This window comes from Symsagittifera roscoffensis, chromosome 4, assembly GCF_963678635.1.
Source record: "Symsagittifera roscoffensis chromosome 4, txSymRosc1.1, whole genome shotgun sequence".
NCBI lineage: Eukaryota > Metazoa > Xenacoelomorpha > Acoela > Convolutidae > Symsagittifera > Symsagittifera roscoffensis.
The window spans coordinates 14827238-14845699 of record NC_087065.1 but is presented as its reverse complement, the minus strand read 5'-3'; the positions used below and the strand labels follow the sequence as shown (position 1 = coordinate 14845699).

Below are 18462 nucleotides of genomic sequence, written 5' to 3'. Positions count from 1 at the left end.
GAACTATTTGAATTGTCTCAATATTGTTTATATCCAGAAACCAAGGGATGAGAATATTGTAGGATAAAATTGCAAGCCCTTGGAAAAAATTATATTTCACACCTGCAGGAATGTGTCATGGAGTACAATGCCGTAGATGACCGAAAACTCTTCGCGCCTTCTGTACTTTATTTCTTGCATGATAAACCCATTTTAAATTACAAGTAGTTTCTATTACTAAGTCAGAAATTTTAGCTCGATAATTTGGGGCTCACTATTTCCCAGTAAGATGGGTGCAAAATTCTTGATCCCACAATTGGTAAAACAACACATTTATGTAAATTAAAACTAAGCTCATGATCAGTCGCCCAAAGTTTAAGGACATCTAAGTCATCCTGCAAGTTGGAATAGAGAGGAGCGAGAGATGTATTCAGCTTTGTATCATCGAAAAAAACAGGCTGAGTTTATCGGCAAATCGAGAATGTCATGTGTGAAAATGATGAACAGCAAAGGTCCAAGCACACTTCCCTCTGTGCTTGGACCTTTAGTTACTGGTAATGGGCTAGGTAAACATCCATTTACTTTAACACACTGCACTCTACCTTCCAAGTAGGACTGAAACAGTTAGACAAAATCTTGGTTAAAACCAATTAGAGCGAGTTTGTTGAGCAAAAAAAAACACGTGAGGAATCAAACGCTTTTGGAAGTCAAGATTTAGAATGAGCTGATTGACATTATCGTCATAACTTAAGTAAACTTTATCAAGAAGCATCAGTAAGGTAGCGTTGAAATTTTTGTTGATCAAAAGTATTAACTGAATCCTGAACTGTATAAGGAGTATCTATTTGGTCAATAGTAGAGATAAAAGAAAATACGATAGGAAAATGATCAGACAACGAGATAGATGATAAAACTCTGTAATCTCAAAATTCGCAATTCGAGAAGAAAACAAGATCCAGAATGTTCCCATAATTGTGAGTCGGTGAATGAATTAACTGAAAGAGTTGCAGTTAGATACTCTAATATTGTTTGATCATTTGAGCGGGTCGACATCATAGCATCCCAATGAACGGAAGAAAAATTGAAGTCGCTTCAAATTAGCCATTCGAGTTGGTAAATTTTTGAGAGCGTACTGAAAATGGACATTATGTGAGAAGCAATAGAACTCAATTTTTTTTTCAACAAGGGAAGGTGACAAATAATAAGGAGATCCACGTGGAGGAAGATATAATAAAACAAACTCGAACAGTCCAACATTGGAACTGATCACAGTACAAACTCCAAAATCGAACGCTTCAGCGAAAAAACCTTGCTTTTAGCAAGAAATTCTACGCTACCAGCTATAAGGACTCCTCCAGATGCCCGTTCGTCGATCGCTTCTACAAATAACCGAATAACCATGCTCGCAGAATAGTGATAAGCATGGCATGGAAACATCAATCCACGTTTCGGTCAAGAGAATGATACTGAAATTTCGTGACAACAGAGATTGACAAAATCTCATTCGTCTTTCTAAAGAAAGGCAACTTTGGAAATTTAATTCGCAAAGTGAATATTCGTATGAACTAAGAGATTCTAGTCAAGGAGTTTTAACTTCAATAACTTTTCCAATTCAGATTTTGAATGATTTTCTCGGATTTTCATTTTTAGCTTGCCTCTTTATTCCCCTCAGGTTGAATTGTACGGTCGGCTGGGCCAGAGTCAGGCCCGGATTAATAAACACTTTATGGAACATCTCTGTTTGTCTCAACTATTTAGCTTTCTGCAGATATTTCATTCGTAAAACAGCCGACTCGAACTTAAAAAGGAGCAATTGGGTTCCAGTCTCATCGTTTATGTTACCAATTTACACATTTTACTATGTTTCTCGGATAAATCAACAAACAAATTGAAACCGTTAGTTTTAAAGCAACCTATTTACATGATAGAAAGATTATCAAGATAATTAGAAGCAATAATTTAGATCGAAAAAAGGAATTAAAGAAAACATACTCACTAAGAACAACGACACAAATACGCAAATAAAAAAGCCATTGACTTTATGAATACAAAGTTGAATAATTTTAATAACGTTTACTGGTTTAAATTGAAAAATGTACACTCTTATATTCGTCAAACGAACTGAGGTAAATGCAAAAAAGTTAAACCGTTTTTTTTCGAGAGAAAGAGCTCTTCGGCTACAAAAAATCATCGGAAACAACTTTCACACAGCTTGCTTATGTGGTGCTTGCAAGCTTCGCACCACATGCGATACCAAAATGATTGACTATCAATACTTGCAGATGGACCGATAAACCGAAAGATCAAAAAACTTTAAAAATTATTTGCGAAAACAATTTAGTTGTACCTTCAGAACAATTATAAGCAGAGGCGAATCTATACAACAAGTACAAAGCATGACAAACTAAACGAGAGAAATAAAGATGAAAGAAATTAAAAAAACCCAAATAAAATATTTAAAAAATCGAAATGAAACCTGCTAAAAAATTTCCATGATTTGTCTTGATTTTGTCTTGAGTAAAGAGTCTTTGATTAAATATACTTACAGGTAAGACAATTGATTGTCAACTAAGCATGAAAACAAAAGTTACAAAGCGGTAACAAACCGACGATTCTTGAGTAGACACGTTGCGCCGGGAAATAAATTTATTAGAAAACTCCCCTTCTCAAACGACTCAAAAAAGCCTCTAAGCCGATATATTATAAACCGAAATCGAATAAAGAAGACAAGAATGAAAAAAAAAATGGTATACTGAAATCAGACTTGTTTAACTTACCACCATTTTAATAAACAAATTTCGATTACACCCTTGCTTATCGCAAGGGTAAAAAGAACCAGCATTTAAATTGCAGACACGAGTTCGGACGCAGATGACCAAAACTTAATTATCCTATAAATAAAATTTTTTACAGAGGCAAAATTCTAGTGCCCGATTGCGGGGAGGGTTCTCATGCTTGAAGGACCGAATGCTTGAAAAATTTCAACCAATCAAAATCGCAGAGATATTCTATTGGCTAAATGCCTTTCTCCCAAAATCGAAGTCAAAATTAACAGAAAACGTATTAAATCAGTGGAAAATAATCAAAAACATTACAAATTGCGGGTTACAACCGCAATACTATTCAGATAATCATCAAGATTAATGAGGTCAATGTCATAAGAATTTTTCAGTCTTGAAAACTCATCTGCTTATTATCTAATCGGTCCATATTAACACTAATGGCCTGGATTTATTTTCTTAATTTTCGCGATTTACTTTGAGACTTTGAATACTCAATTCTGATTGGCTGAAAGTAAGCTAAAATTAATTTCAAGCATTCGGTCCTTCAAGCATGAGGGACGCCACCCCCGATTGCAACACCCTTGCTTATCGCAAGGGTAAAAAGCAACTGCAAAAAAATGATTTCATCAAGACTTTCAGCAAAAACAGTTGCATTTCTGCTTGTGCTATTTCAAATGGAACTAAACTGAATAGGAATTCATGGAAACTGACTAACTACTTTTCAAGAGTTTAATTTAGAAAAGTTCCCCCATACAGCATTTCCACAAATCTGTTAGAATTGAGTTTTATACGACCACTCTTGAGAGGAAAGGTACTATGTAGAGTAAGGTCCATTTCCTTATTTTTTTCTACTACCTCAAGGGAAGCTCGTACAAGGATCAAGTGCAGTATTATATTTAAGCCCTATTGTTTGTGAATTGGACTCTAAAAAATCAAAGTCGTCTCAATGTCAAGAAAAACTGGTCTGAATATTTTTCGATTTCGAAAATTGCTTAGAAGCTGATCTCTCAATTTAAATCTTACTGGATTATAAACGCTATACTTTAACGTTTTTTTAATCAAAACCAAAACCGCAAAACGAATTCCAACAATTTTTCTGAAACCATAGAAATACAAGATGAGTGTTTCTTTCCGGGTTTGTTCAAGGTAAGTGCGTTCTATTTCAGTGTATTTGAAGTAACTAAAGAAAATGAAAAATCAAACCGTCAAAAACTTAACACATGCAAAGCAAAGCTTCGCACCAATTGCAATAAATCACCAACATAGCACGGTAGGCTAGCAGACAAAACCTGCCAAACAGAAAAAAAATAATTCGAAAACCGAAAAAACACGTCTGCCAAAGGTCTTTCACATGTCTGGACGAATAAAATTTGAAAAGAGTATGTCATGAATAACAATTTCAAGCGTCGAAATAGCACTTAGGTAATATGTATCTAGCGGTAATTAGGCCGATAATCTTAAGGTAGAAGCTTGTTCAGCAGAAAACAAAATTGCTGTCAGAAAAATAATCACCACAGAAGTTTTGGCATCGCCCCCACCTGAAGTAAACACGAATCAAAATCAATTTTTAACCTTTAAATGACTTAAGATAAGATAACATTTAAGACCATACAACGGCTGGAACTATGATGAATAAACCTTTGGCAAAAAAACTGAACAAAAAATTAAATATAATCGCATCTATTTAACAAGAAACCAAAATGGCGTTCAATTTCAGTACCAAAAATTGAACGATGTGGCAACTATGCCGACAAAAAGCAGACACATAACAATGCCGAAAATTAAATGTTTCCAAGAACAAACTTCAATACTTAAATAAATTCTCAAGAATACCTTAATAGCAGTAGACACGTAGCTTAGTTTAGATTTTCGAGAATTTTAGCATGTCAGCATGTAAATGGAGAATGCACTCGCTATCCAGTAATTCAAAATTGATTCTTTAAAACAAATCATTAGCCCGAAAAAAGTTTCAATTCCAATTTGATAACGCTCGCTAATCGTAAGCGTAATAAAACATGAAAAAAAATTACTTCGTTCATTAGCACTTAAAATCGTTTTAAAAAGCTTGTTTCAAGTTTGAATTATCAATCGCAATTACAAACCAACACTTTTTTCAAATGAAATTGCTCAGACATATTACCAACATCTTCCAGCAATAAGTTTTAAATTAGTCAGCAAATTCAGCATCAATCCAGAAATGGCTCTTTTCCAATTTCCCGCTCATATTTAATTTTCGATTCTGAAAACCGTAATAACACTTTTCTCGAAGAAAACTGGCATGGTGAACAAACTTCGAACACATTTGTTATTTTTATCTTTCATCGACAACCTACGCATTTAGATGTAGTATAATTTCATATTTATATTAAACTGGAAAATACGCAAAGCAGAATGTAAAAGGAAAAGAGCCCAGAAAATTCAAAACAACTGTCAAGAATTTCAAATTTCACATTAGACAAGGAGTTAACTGAATCATAAATATGTTAACGACAAAACTCTAGTACTTTCCCGAGTAGTAAAGCTAATTTCGAAGTCAAAAATAGAGAAAAACCTGGACCAAAATTGGCCCTGTAAGCCTTGCATAAGGCTAGAAAACTTGAAACTCTTCGTTATCATTATATCATCACATTAAATAAATTCGAACAGTTTAGAGTTAATTTCTCTCTTGTGAAACTTGAGAACTGACGTGAAAGATGAATGTTAAGCTCGTTTGCTTGGAGCATTGAACATAAACATGGGAACCGGTTCTTTTGGGGCTGAAGAGTCAGTTTTGAACCCACTTCCGAGAGCTGGCGGATTCGAAAAACTGAAGAGGGGAGTTGCAAAAGCGGGGGTCTTTGATGCATCTCCGTTACTCATCTTAGGTGCAGCTACTAAATCATTATTGTTTGCACTGAACATTTTTATGTCTCCTTTGGCCGAAGGCATTGAAAACGAAAAAGTGACATTTTTCTTCAGGCTTCCGTCAATTGAATCAGACTTTGTTGCATTATCAGCAGTCGATTTGGCTCCGAACATAAGCGAAGTAGTTTTAGGAGCTGCGAAATTCGTATCAAATTTAGCGGCGATGGCATTTGAACTACCAAATACAAAAGGTTGATCTGGCTTATCAGACCATATTTTTGGTTCAACGGTATTAGTTTTGGGCATCGAAAAAATACTTGAGTTTGACACAAAGCTCGAAGCAATACTGCTATTCGTGGACGATACACCAAATTTGAACCCAGAAGTTTCAGAACTAATTGGATTGGAACATGGTTTGAATAAACTGCTTCCACCTCCAAACGCAGCTGAGTGATCCGTGCTATTGATAACTCCGAACTTGATTTGAGGTTTACTGGAGTCGCTTTTGACTGCTGAAAAAACGTTGGGGTTTGTTTTGAAACTAGGACCATTTGAAGCGGAGGATTTTTGTGATGATCCAGGTTTCGATGTTTCACAAGCAACACATTTATCGTCTTCGCTTTTATTTTGAATCAAGCATACGTCACAAGACCATGTGCCGGCACTCATTTTGAATTTTTCTGCTAACTTGTTAGAGGCAAGTGGCATTGTCGACGTTACACCAAACATAGGAGCTGAATTTTGAAATTCTACTGGTTTTTTAGACAGACAGGCAACACATTGGTCATCCCCGCTTTTGTTCTGGACAAGACAGGTATCACAAGACCATGTTCCAGCTGAAGTTTTGAACTTTTCTGCCAACTTATTAGAGGTTATGGGAAATATGGACTGTCCACTTAGCGAACTCTTACCAGCATCACTGAAAACCGTGGATTTATTTTCAATCTTGACTGGTTTCTCTATCTTTTTCGGAGTTTCACACGCCGCACATTTATTTCTATCCTGTTCATTTCTGGACAAACACAACTCGCAATTCCACGAACCAGCAGGAGGTTTGAGTCTTTCAGCCAGAGATTTGATTTTGGAAGTGTCTTCCTCGGCGTTTGTTTCTGAAACTGTCGTTGAACTCTTTGGTTTTGAAGTCTCTGCCAGTTTGAATGGCACGCTTTTACTGTTTGAAGCCGTTCCCATGCTACTGCTGTTATCCTGATTAAAATCATACTTCTTGGGGGTTGGCGGAGCAAAACTAAACTCTGATTTCTCGGCTTTGGTTGTATGATTTTGCTTCTCATTTGAGTCAGCTTCAGATAATTTCTTAGCAAAGGGGTTGGTGGCACCTTTTTCCTGTGGGCTTTCTTTGAGTTTAGGGGGAGTGATTTTGGCTTTGAGAGGCGGCATTACTCGTCTTGAGCTCAAGAAAGAGAATGATGGCAATGAAGTTTTGGGTACATCGCTTTCTTGACTTCCCTCGCTTTGATTTACATCGGCGACTTTACTGATTGGATTGAAATCGTGCACAGATTTCAGAGGCCCCATAGTCCTCATCCTATGAATTTCAGTGTGCGTTACTGGCTGTTCCAGCTTTTCTAGAATCTTCTGAGCGTTGCCACTCAAAGGTACATTGCTTCTGCTGGATCTCCTGATTTTGTATCTGGTCGGTGTTGCCGTAGCATTCAAGCCACGATTGGGTAACGTTAAATTTGTACCAAAATTAGGTGACGCGAAAACAGTAGGGTCAAAAGTTGAGTTTGGTACCAATGGACTGTTTTGCATGCCTTCAACTCCTTTCGTTGACTTATAAAATCTGGATTCGCCGAGAGGTAGCTGAGGGGTGGACGCTGAGCTTCCCACGTTGAATGACTTACTGAGCGGGGAATTGTAAAAACTCATATGAGCATTTGATGAAGTCGAAAAAAGTTTACCAGAGTTCAAAGCGCCAGATCGTTTAATTCCAGGAAAAGGGGACGTAACGTTATTGCTGTTCCCATTAATCTCACAAGTTCTATTCAATTTTTCCCTGAAAGATTGGTGAAACGAAAAATTATTCATACTTTTCTGGGGCGATGTTTGGGTGCTACTAACATCATCGATGTGACTTTCATTTCTGAGTTCACGCACTCTAGTTTGCGCGTGAAAGGATACTCGACGTTTCGTTCCCACAGCAGGTCTGGACATCGAATCTTCTGTTCGCGTAGCAGAACAGACATCTTTTCTGTCCGTGAGAGATGAACCTACAGTTGATGGCATTATGGGTACACCTCTGCTGGTGGGAAGGTGACTGCTTGTCTTACGACGTTTGCAGGGGTTCGAATCAGGAATCCGTGAAGCAATCACTGGCTCGATATCTTCATCATCTAAAACATTTTCCAACTCGTTAACTCATAGGGGCGGGCTTGGCTTGCTTGAAACCAAAAAAAAAGAATCTTCTCTAACGCAGAAAGTAGAAGTCAAAAGTTACCTCTATCGAAAAAATATTACAATAAATTTGCGTATATTTTTGAATTACGCAAATTCAACTGATACCATGATTCACAATTACTCAGTGTCAAATGCTCTTTTGAACAAGATTTTCTTCGAATTCAAGGAGCATTCTGTTGGAGCATTTTTTTTCAAATTCTGTTGGAACACTGGTATATTTGAAAAAATAAGAAAATCAATGACTGCGCTGATAGCGTCTATTATACAGTGCTGATTTAAATTATCCGGACAAAACGAACAAAACTTGAATTTTCAATTACTTTCTTTTTCAAATTGAGTTAAGATATTTTTGAGACCGTAACTTTTTTCTACAAAACCCAAAGTGTACTCGATTAAAGAGGGAAGCTACCAACAACCAGTTCCTTCGATTGAATTAGGAGGGTTGTTTTTCAAAATTCTTTAAAAAAGAAGACAAGGCCAAAAAAGGTAGTTTTAAAAAAGAAGACAAGGCCAAAAAAGGACATTTGGTCGTTATCTTTCTACAAAAATCGGGCGCCATCGCTTATACAGATGACTTTCCAACTACCCGTTTTTTCGGTGAATTCCCATAGGTTCCAATATTCATAGGTTCCAATATTCATAGGTTCCAAAATAAAAAATCAGTCGCATAAGTTCCAAAATGTATCTCCTTGAATTCTGATTGGTTGAAATTTGAGCCAACGAATTTATGGATTGATTGTTTACTGTTCCAACAGCATAAACTCAAGCTGCAGAATAGTGACCGCCGCAGCCGCGCCAACGTGTTGCGAGCCTGCCACCAAAGGGTAGGACTCTATACAAAATTTAGAGCCGGTTATCGCCTCGAAGCGGCGCGTAGCGCGCCCACCGGCGACCTTAAACCGAGACTCGGCTAATTTAGTCTTTTGACCAATTGAAAGAATTTGGAACTTATGCGACTGCTATTTTATTTTGGAACCTATGGGACTGATTGTTTATTTCGGAACCTATGAATACGCACCGTCAGTAGAAAATGATGTAAGGTTAAAAAAACTAGGGTAATATGCAGGCACACAGAGAGGCGGCCTTTCAGTTAGTTCCACTTTTTCAATAGTCAGAAGAATATTTGAAAACAATATATTTTTTTTTTGGAAAAGTGAAAACAATTTCACAGCTTCACAAACACATATACAAAAGCCAAATTCCATTCATTTTTTAATACCTATTTTTATCAAACAGCAACTAGCTTTTGAAGCTTCATACAACGTTTCCTAAGCGATGAAATTTTGTGGTTAAAAACATTCGAAAAACAAGAAAAAAAGAAAGACTTTTGAAAAATAATTGCCCTCTATGGGCATCGTACAATGTCCTCGAGCAGCGAGCTTGACATCCCTACACAATTGACGTTCAAAGAACCGGAGCACTTGCCACTTTTCACTAAAGGAGCGGAGAACACAAATGAACACTATTGTATATGAGTTTGATTGAAAAATCTACTCGTAATTTAACTCAATGCTTGCAAGCTTGCTCATGTAAACATGAAGAAGTATGTAATAAGCTTTCGTTTTGTTCCTCTCATCACACCACGCACAGAAAAAAAGACATTTTGAGAAAAAAAAGAAAAATGATTTTTTTTCTTATTAATGTGATCGGAACTTACTGTGCTTCGTGCACATCAACCGAATATTTGTTTTTGTTTCACTTCTCCTGAAAGCCGCATCTGTTCAAACCTGGGTCCAAGAATTAACAGCGGTCCCAAAACTGGATGTATTACCCTAATTTTTAAAAATAAACTAGCGCGTAACGCACCTCTGGTGCTTCGAGTTTTTAACAAATTATAAATAACCTCAGATATTGGAAATCAGCTCTGCATCCATTGAGTGTACTCCGACAGCGCCCAATTACAGGAACGATAATTTAAAATTTTGTTAAAAAAATTGTAATCGAAGTTTTGTTTTACTTATACTTTGAAAAACCACAAAAATCTGTGAAGTTCTTTGAAACAGTTCAAAATGACATCGAAAAACGCCACATCTCGGAAACTAAAAGCAAACGAGCAGTTGCATTGACAAGCAAAATTTTTAACTCCTGAGAGTACTCACACAGTTACCAACTACAGCGTTTCTTAGACTTTCTAAGAAACCTTTTGAAAAAACCATAAAAAACGTCATATCTCAAAAACACAAAAGAGCAGTCAACTACAGGGTTAGGAATTTCAAATTTGAAAAAAAAATTCAAAGTTAAGTTTTCTGTGAAATTTTTTGAAAAATGATGAAAAAGTCACATCTCGAAAACACAACGATTTGAGCAGTCACATTTGGAGGCAGGATTGGCAACCCTGAGAGTACTCTGACAGCCCCAACTACAGGGTTAGGAATTTCAAATTTAAAAAAATTATTTTTAAGTTTTCTGTAAAATTTTAGAAAAAAACAAACAAACGTCATATCTGGGAAACAAGAAAATTTTGAGCAGTTACATTTGAAGGAAAAAATTGCAACCCCTGAGAGTACTTCGACAGCCCCCAACTACTGGGTTGAGAGCTTCAAAATTAGAAGAAAAAAATTTGTTTTCTGAAAATTATTTCGAAATATCACAAAGAAAGTCATATCTCGAAAGCTACAAGGATTTGTACCGTCAAATTTTGCGTCCAAATAAGCAACTCCTGAAAGTGCAATGGATGAGCCCCATTATAGAGATGTGAACTTCAAACTTTGAAAAAAAAAGTGAACTGAACAATTTAAAAAAAAAAACATAACAAACGTCACATCTCGGAAACTAAGAGCATTTGAGTCGTCGCATTTGGACGCAAGATTTTCAACTTACAGCTCGTGAGAGCACCTTCGCAGTACGAAACAACAAGGTTGAGAATTTCAAATTTTTTCAATTTTTTAAAATCTAAGTTTTCCGAAAAGTTAAAAAGAAATCATAAAACACGTCATAACTCGAAAACAAAGGATTTGAGGAGTCATAATTGCAGGCAAGATTAGCAGCCCCTGAGAGTACTCTGACAGCCCCCACTACAAAAATGGGCATTTCAGATTTTGAAAAAAAAACATTTATTTAATTTTCTTGAAAACTTTTTGAAAAAATCACAAAACATGTCATCTCGAAAACTACAAGGATTTGAGCGGTCATATTTAGAAGCAAAATTCGCAACTCCTAGGATTACACTGACAGAGCCTCAATATAGAGATGAAAAACCAAAAAACTTCATATCTCGAAAACTACAAGTATTTGAGAAGTGAGATTTGGAGGCAAGATTCGCAATCCCTGAGAGAACCCTGACAGCACCCAACTACAGGGTTGAGAATATCAAATTTTGGGAAATTTTTCAAATTCAAGTTTGCTTATTTCAACATTGACGAAATAATCTTTGACATCAAATTGAAAAAAAAAATCTTAACCACAGCAATGTACGATGATATAGCTTAAACTTGAAAAAACATGCAAAAGGAATACGTTGAAAAAGCATAAACATGGCGAGATAGTGAAGCCCGCATTGAAATATATAATAGATAGATATATTGGTTTCTGGTGAAACTGAAAAGCTAATTAGTATGTTTGTTCCAAGAAAGAGAACTAGCAAACACGGTAACACATTTTCTTACATTGATGAGACAACGAAAAAAAAAACATTGAAACAAAAACTATTTCAATTATGCATACTAATTTATCTATTCATATCGCAGAAAAAATCATTCAAAACAGCTTCATTTGAGCAATTGACAAAACAATGGCAAGCCAGCCGATTCGTCTAAGCTGCAATTCAAATTATAAGAACCGAGATAAAACTATTTAGCCGGCTTAGAGCGAAAGATAACTCAGAAACAAAAGTTAAAAATTAAGGCAAAAAAAGAGGAAAAAATCCTTTATTTGTGCCGTGAACAGGTCCGAGCGGGTCTATAATTATCTCCCTGAGTGATTCAAGTCCAAGGATGGGTAAAAGACTATTGTATACAAAGATAACTGCAATAAATACACATCGATAATATAAACTATCGGATTAAACAATAGGATAAACTATCGTGGATGATGCAATAATCTGTTTTCTGTGGAAATATTCCAATGATTATTAAGACTAATAATAATTCTCACGCACAAATTGTCGATAATATATTTTAAGGAACTAATATATATTTAAACGATAAGTACCCATCCCTGGACAAATACCCAAATCGAAGACGTAACAAGCAGGCCAACTGTTCAACTTTCCAGACCATAAAATTGTTTCAATGAGAAGGCAAATAAAAACGGTAACCCTAAGACGTCTGAATTACGTGAAATGCTTCTCACGGGTAAAAGTTTATTATCCGATTGCGATACACAAAAAATTGTGATGATCTTACCATCAACCATTATCGGATTTTGTATAGTTCCCCCAAGTGAGGAGCGGTCAGACTCGCCGGTCATTTGACGTAGATCATCAGTTTCATTACGAAGCAACCATGCTGGAGCACTGAACATATCACGAACAAAACCTCCAACCCAACCCATCATGGAATTGCTTCGCTTAACATTGCCTGCAGGACGTGAATAGGGCTTGTCCCGATTTCTTTGAGCTGAAGTTCTTTCAGCCATACTATCTAGAAACACAAAAAATTTGTTACTGATTTCGGAAAAAAATGAACGTTTTTCAACAGCCAATCAAAAATAATCGAAGGTTTAAACGGCGCTCTTACCAAGTAAAAGCAGGCCACAACAGCACGTTATCGGTTATACAAAAACTGAATCAGAAAAAGCATAATCATAACACTCTTTGGCTCTTTTACAGTCCCCCCTTTGGTTTTTTCTGAAATTCATTATAAGAAAGTCTATTAAAAATTTTTCCTATGTTTTAAACTGCATCAAAACGTGTCAGCATGAACAGGTGAACCAATTTTTACAACATTTCTTACATGCAAAATGCCGTGTGAGCAAATTTTGAACAGCTTCATTTTGTAATTTTACGAGGGGGGTGGGAAACTGGAAAAGAGCCCACTCTTTGTTCGCACCATTGGAAATGGGTATGAACTTGTCTTTAGGGGTGCTTTAGCTTCTTTCCACAAAAAAACTTAGGTCACACGATTAACCATCGGAATGGGCCAAGTCATATATCATATTAAAGCCATTTCAGTCGTGATTCAAACGACATTAAGTTTTTTTTTGAAAATTGTTTCTTGATGTCGAGAAAAACCAGTTTGAAACTTCTGATTTATGGTCTAAACTGAAGCTAAAAATGTTAGGCTAAGCAAGCTTACAAAGGCTTATTCAAGCTTACTTTAAGCCGTGAAAACTTAGTTTTACTCGATTGAAGTTAATTTAAGCAGTGTTTTAGCGACAACATGCGAATGAACAGCTTCAATTCAAAAAAATTTATATCCAGGCATATATATCAGTCAGCATCGTCACGATCAATTTTGTGGCCCGTTTGTGAGGCTTGTACTGTAGGGTTATTTGAGTATTTAAGCACGCTAATGCTAATTTGCGCTCAATCCGAAAGGGTCTCGGAATTAGTGAAGAAGACTGATCCGTCAAGCATTTCAAGGAGAGACAAGAGTGGGGCTCAACGACAACAACAACCGACTGTTGGGTATCGTTAACAAGTTTTGTATCCCTTTTGGTACAAAAAGTAAGATATTAATCTGTGGGGGGCTCGACAGTGCTGCACTGTAGTGACCCTTCACCGAACCGCGAAATTCCGAGTTAAGCACCTTAATTCGGATATTGAACAAACCCGGAGGGGTATAGTATCATTAATATTATTATTTATAAGCCTATATTATTACTCCTATATCGTTTTTCAGTGAAAAACACATTAAAAGGACCGGTTTTAGGGTCAAATTAGCGATATTTTGATCCCCTCACAAATCGCGATTTTTGAGATATCGATATTTTTTGAAATGGAAAAAAGCGCTAAATTAGTGAGTTACATCGTAACTTTACTATATAATAGGTAGAACCGGTTGAGTTTAGTGGTTAGAACTATTTGGGTACCAAAAACCGAATTTTCGTGATTTTTGAATAAACGAAACGCTATAAAAAAAAAGAAACTTTTTTGAAATTTTTGAGTTAGGACAGTAAAAATTGTTGTTCGGACAACTTCCGCTAGTGAATCGACAGGTTTTAAAATCCGTCTGCCGATAACCTTCCGGGTTACAGAGAAATCGAACTTAACGTGTTTGATTTAGTGGATTTATCAATCCGGAGGGGTCCAAATAGCATAGTGTTTGGCAAATCTATTCAAATAGAGCATTTAAGATTGGTTTTTTGCATTGAATTAGAAAGGTACAGGCCTTTTGAGCCCGGATCAATAATTTTTAGATTGGAAAGAACAGAATTGCGAAAGAATTTTTTGACTTTAGAAAAAAGACGTTTTGGTTATTAACTTTGGAACTATTGGACAGATCCAGTTGATCTTGGTACCATTAGATCAAAATGAGCTAAGTTTACTAATAAAAATATCAATTATTAAAAAAAATTAAGCGTAAAAAAATTTTAGGATTGTTTTTAGCAAATTCACCAATTCGGGAAGGTAGACCCTTCACGTTTTATAAAAAAATTTTGGAAAGCCCTTTAACCCCTACCAAAGGGTAGTAACGGTTGAATAAGGCAATTTTACGCTGTTCTAGACGAAAGGGAAGGCTATCCGGAGGGGTCTTTTTTTACCAATCCGGAGGAGTCCCAATTATGCCAATCCGGAAGGGTCTTGTTTTTGCCAATCCGGAGGGGTCCTGTTTTTACTAATCCGGAGAGGTCCTATCTTTGTCAATCCGGAGGGGTATTGCTTTGCCAAGACTTAGGAAGACAACAGAAAAGAATGTAGTTAAAGGTATTATGTTTTTAGGAGGTAGGCTGGGAACCAGTGACTGCACTGGTAACTTGCCTTTTATAAAAAAAACCAAACCAAAACAAAACAGGTCTAAACTCGGATATTCGCGACACTTAGTCTAAAATGAACAAGAGTGTATAATTGATTGGTGTGGTTTGAAATCGAAAACGCTTTTGAGAAAAATGATTGCCCTGGGGATTTTAGTAGGTCTAGCAAGAGCAGTTCGAAGGCAGATAGGTAACACAGGACTCGGTGGGTGCAATAGACGCCCACATGAGAAAATTACTGCCTCCAAGTTTTGTCTGTTTGGTGCAGCACCAAGCAGGGAAAGCTGTTTCTTGGAAAAAAACAAGTTCGACTATTGTATTGCGACTGACTAAAAGTACAGAACACAGACGTTTTTCATAGAAAATATTCTTACTTTTGTCAATTTTGGTTTTAAATCAATAATTTTTGTGCTTGATTGGGTAGTGATAACACTATCTTTTGAATAGACTGATATCATCACACTGTGCTAGCTTCGGAATTCACAACTAATATTTGATCATTGTGAATAAGTTGTATACACGCCATACTGTGATAACATACAAGGATTCGTGGTCACTATTTAATAGAAACGTTTGAAAATTATTGTGTTGTGGTATTTTTATAAGTAACTAGACTAATAAAAGGACACTAGCAATTGAATTGAGTGTATAGGCAGTAAGAAGTGATAAATTAAAAATGAGTCTAGATAAGTCAAGGATACCTAAGCTGAGTGATAGCTCAAGGAAATTCATACCTGAGAAACAGAGAAAAGCATTGACCGACCCGTTTGTGGAAAGGATCATACGAACTCGGACCGAAAATGGGGAGACGGTTTCGGGCAGAATGGTTGAGACCAGGAGTCAAAAGTCTTCAGAAGAGCGAAAAGCAATGCTAGAAGTGGAGGTCCATCCGGACCAGGCCATGGATGAGGACCAGGAAAAACATGGACCGGAGGGGAGAGGAAACAGAAGGCTGGCGAGTGAATCTACTCCGGTAGAACAAAGCCAAGATTTTGCCACTTCCACCGGAACACTGGACCGAGAGGAGATGTCGGAACTGTCCGACATCTCTACTGACATTGTGGCAACTAGAATATCTCCCACAGACAACACCATGATGGCAGGCGTGGCGGAGAAACAGGCAACGTCCTCATCATTTTCAGAGAGAGTGAAGAACACTTTCGGAAACATCTTTCCATTTACCATGGGAGTGGGTACAGGCGATGAAGGAGAATCCCAGCAGGAAGAAGAGGACGATGACGAGCAAGTTGACTTTGGATCTCGAGTCCTCCTCAATAGTTCGACTCAGGAGAGTGAAGCATTTACTGACAAATTGACTGGCACCATGGACCAATTTAGTGTAGTGAGGACAATAAGCAAAACCACAAACACTCAGGTCAGTCAGGAGACTTTGTGAGTATGATGAATTCGGAAATGCGAACTGGGGAGAGTAGAAACACAGGGCTAAGCAACGCACCGGCGGATCCAGAGATGGATAATGAAAAGACGTCGAGGCAGAGAATCAAAGCCCGAATCTCGACCAGCACCAAACTACCTGGGAGCGACAGGGTGACACCACCACTTGTGACGCCACTAGTGGACAACGGAGTATCAATTGAGGAAGCCTTGACCAACATAGTGGGCAGCATAGGAGAACAGAATGAACAGATGTCCATAAGAATGAGTGAACTAGAAAGAGCAGTCAACGTCGAGAGAAAAAGTCTGCGGGAAGAAATAAACCGCAATAGAAGAAGTTGGGAGAAGCGAAAAACGCTTGAAGGAAAGAACGGATGAACACTTGGCGAAAAACTTGTCGCGAATGACAAGGGAAGCAGAACAGAGAGAGTCACGATTGAGAGACGACATGGAGAAGTTGAGAATTCAACAGGAGCAGACTCTTGGGACTCTTGACACCAAGATAAACGCGATGATGGAGAGGCAAACTCAGGCTATCATGGATAGTTTGGACGGGCTAATAGGCAGCAGGAGTGAACCAAAAGATGGGGAACCGAACTCGGGAGGACCCAGCAGGGAGCCGAGGGTGAACTTCAATGATCAACAAAATAGGAGAAGGACATATGGATTGACTAGAGGTAGGGGCAATTCAGCAAACTATGCCACAGGGGATAATAGAACATGGGGTCCAAACATCAGAGGAAGTTCAACTGGCAACAGACAGACCTCAAACGAACGACCGACGCAAGGCACACATGCGACTGGGAGAGGTGCTTCCAGGAAGAGGAGTCATGCAAGCCCAGGGATGAGTCATGCGAGCCAAGGAAGAAACAATCCAAGTGAATCGGACGAAAGGGAAGTTCCGAGTGCAGAACCCTTACAGGGGCAATGATACTAAGGCAGGGCTTTCAAGAGTGGCGACATCAATAGCCACAGCCTTTGAACCTCTGAACAGGTCTTTGGAGACGTTCCTTACGAGGTTATCTAGAACCAATGAACGTAGCAAAAAGTCCAGAAGGGTTTTTAAGAAACCAAGATGCTACAAAGACGAATCTGATGGCTGTATTGATACCTGGATAGAAGTGATGAAACTGCATTTTGAGGAAGAGGACTTGTCAGAAAGGTAGTGCGCATACCAGTAACTTGGAAGGGACAGCCTTAAACTGCGTGATGGCTAAAAAGCAGTACCAACAAGAAATTGCTGAGAAAATCTTTGAAACCTTGTTAAATCGTTTTGGCTCAGGGGTGCAGGGACACCAAGCAATGATGCGCTACGAGAAACGGAGGCAACGAGAAGATGAGACGATAGACAAGTTTCTAGACGATTTAGAGATGCTGAGAAGGCGTAGCCAACCAGATGAGTCAAACAGAAGGATGACCCTGGCAGTAGCCTCAAAATTCATCGATGGTGTGAAGAATGATGAACTTCGAACAATGTTAGCAACACATTACACACCACTCTCAACGAATGCGCCAACATCAGAGGATTTGAGACTCAAGTCAAAAGAATATCTTTTTCTGATGCCTCCATCGAGATCTGGATATTACAAGAACAATTATAGTAATATTTCAGCCATTCTATCTGAAAACAAAAAAAATTTGTTACTGATTTCGGAAAAAAATGAACGTTTTTCAACAGCCAATCAAAAATAATCGAAGGTTTAAATGGCGCTCTTACCAAGTAAAAAGAGGCCACAACAGCACGTTATCGGTTACACAAAAGCTGAATCAGAAAAAGCATATCATACCACTCTTTGGCTCTTTTGCAGTCCCCCCTTTGGTTTTTCTGAAATTCATTATAAGAAAGTCTATTAAAATTTTTTTTATGTTATAAACTGCATCAAAACGTGTCAGCATGAACAAGTGAACCAATTTTTACAACATTTCTTACACGCAAAAAGCCGTGTGAGCAACTTTTGAACAGCTTAATTTTGTAATTTTACGAGGGGGGTGGGAAACTGGAAAAGAGCCCACTCTTTGTTCGCACCATTGAAAATGGGTATGAACTTGTCTTTAGGGGTGCTTCAGCTTCTTTCCACAAAAAAACTTAGGTCACACGAATAACCATTGGAATGGGCCAAGTCATATATCATATTAAAGCCATTTCAGTAGTGGTTCAAACGACATTAAGTTTTTGTGAAAATTTTTTCTT

At 37.6% G+C, this 18462-nt stretch overlaps 2 protein-coding genes across 2 annotated transcripts in view; both read right to left on the bottom strand.

Moving 5' to 3' along the window:
* The window catches only part of LOC134844771 (WD repeat and HMG-box DNA-binding protein 1-like), a 473647-nt gene that overhangs the window by 30439 nt on the left and 424746 nt on the right, over positions 1-18462 (bottom strand). The gene's annotated exons all lie outside the window — the stretch shown is intronic.
* The window catches only part of LOC134845154 (nuclear pore complex protein Nup153-like), a 438386-nt gene continuing 424751 nt past the window's right edge, over positions 4828-18462 (bottom strand). The window contains exons 2-3 of the mRNA XM_063862033.1: positions 12368-12607; positions 4828-7960 (exon numbers count right to left, since the gene is read on the bottom strand). Of these exons, the coding sequence (XP_063718103.1) occupies positions 5463-7960; positions 12368-12599 (2730 nt within the window). The 5' untranslated portion in view covers positions 12600-12607 and the 3' untranslated portion in view covers positions 4828-5462. The remainder of the gene's footprint in view (positions 7961-12367; positions 12608-18462) is intronic.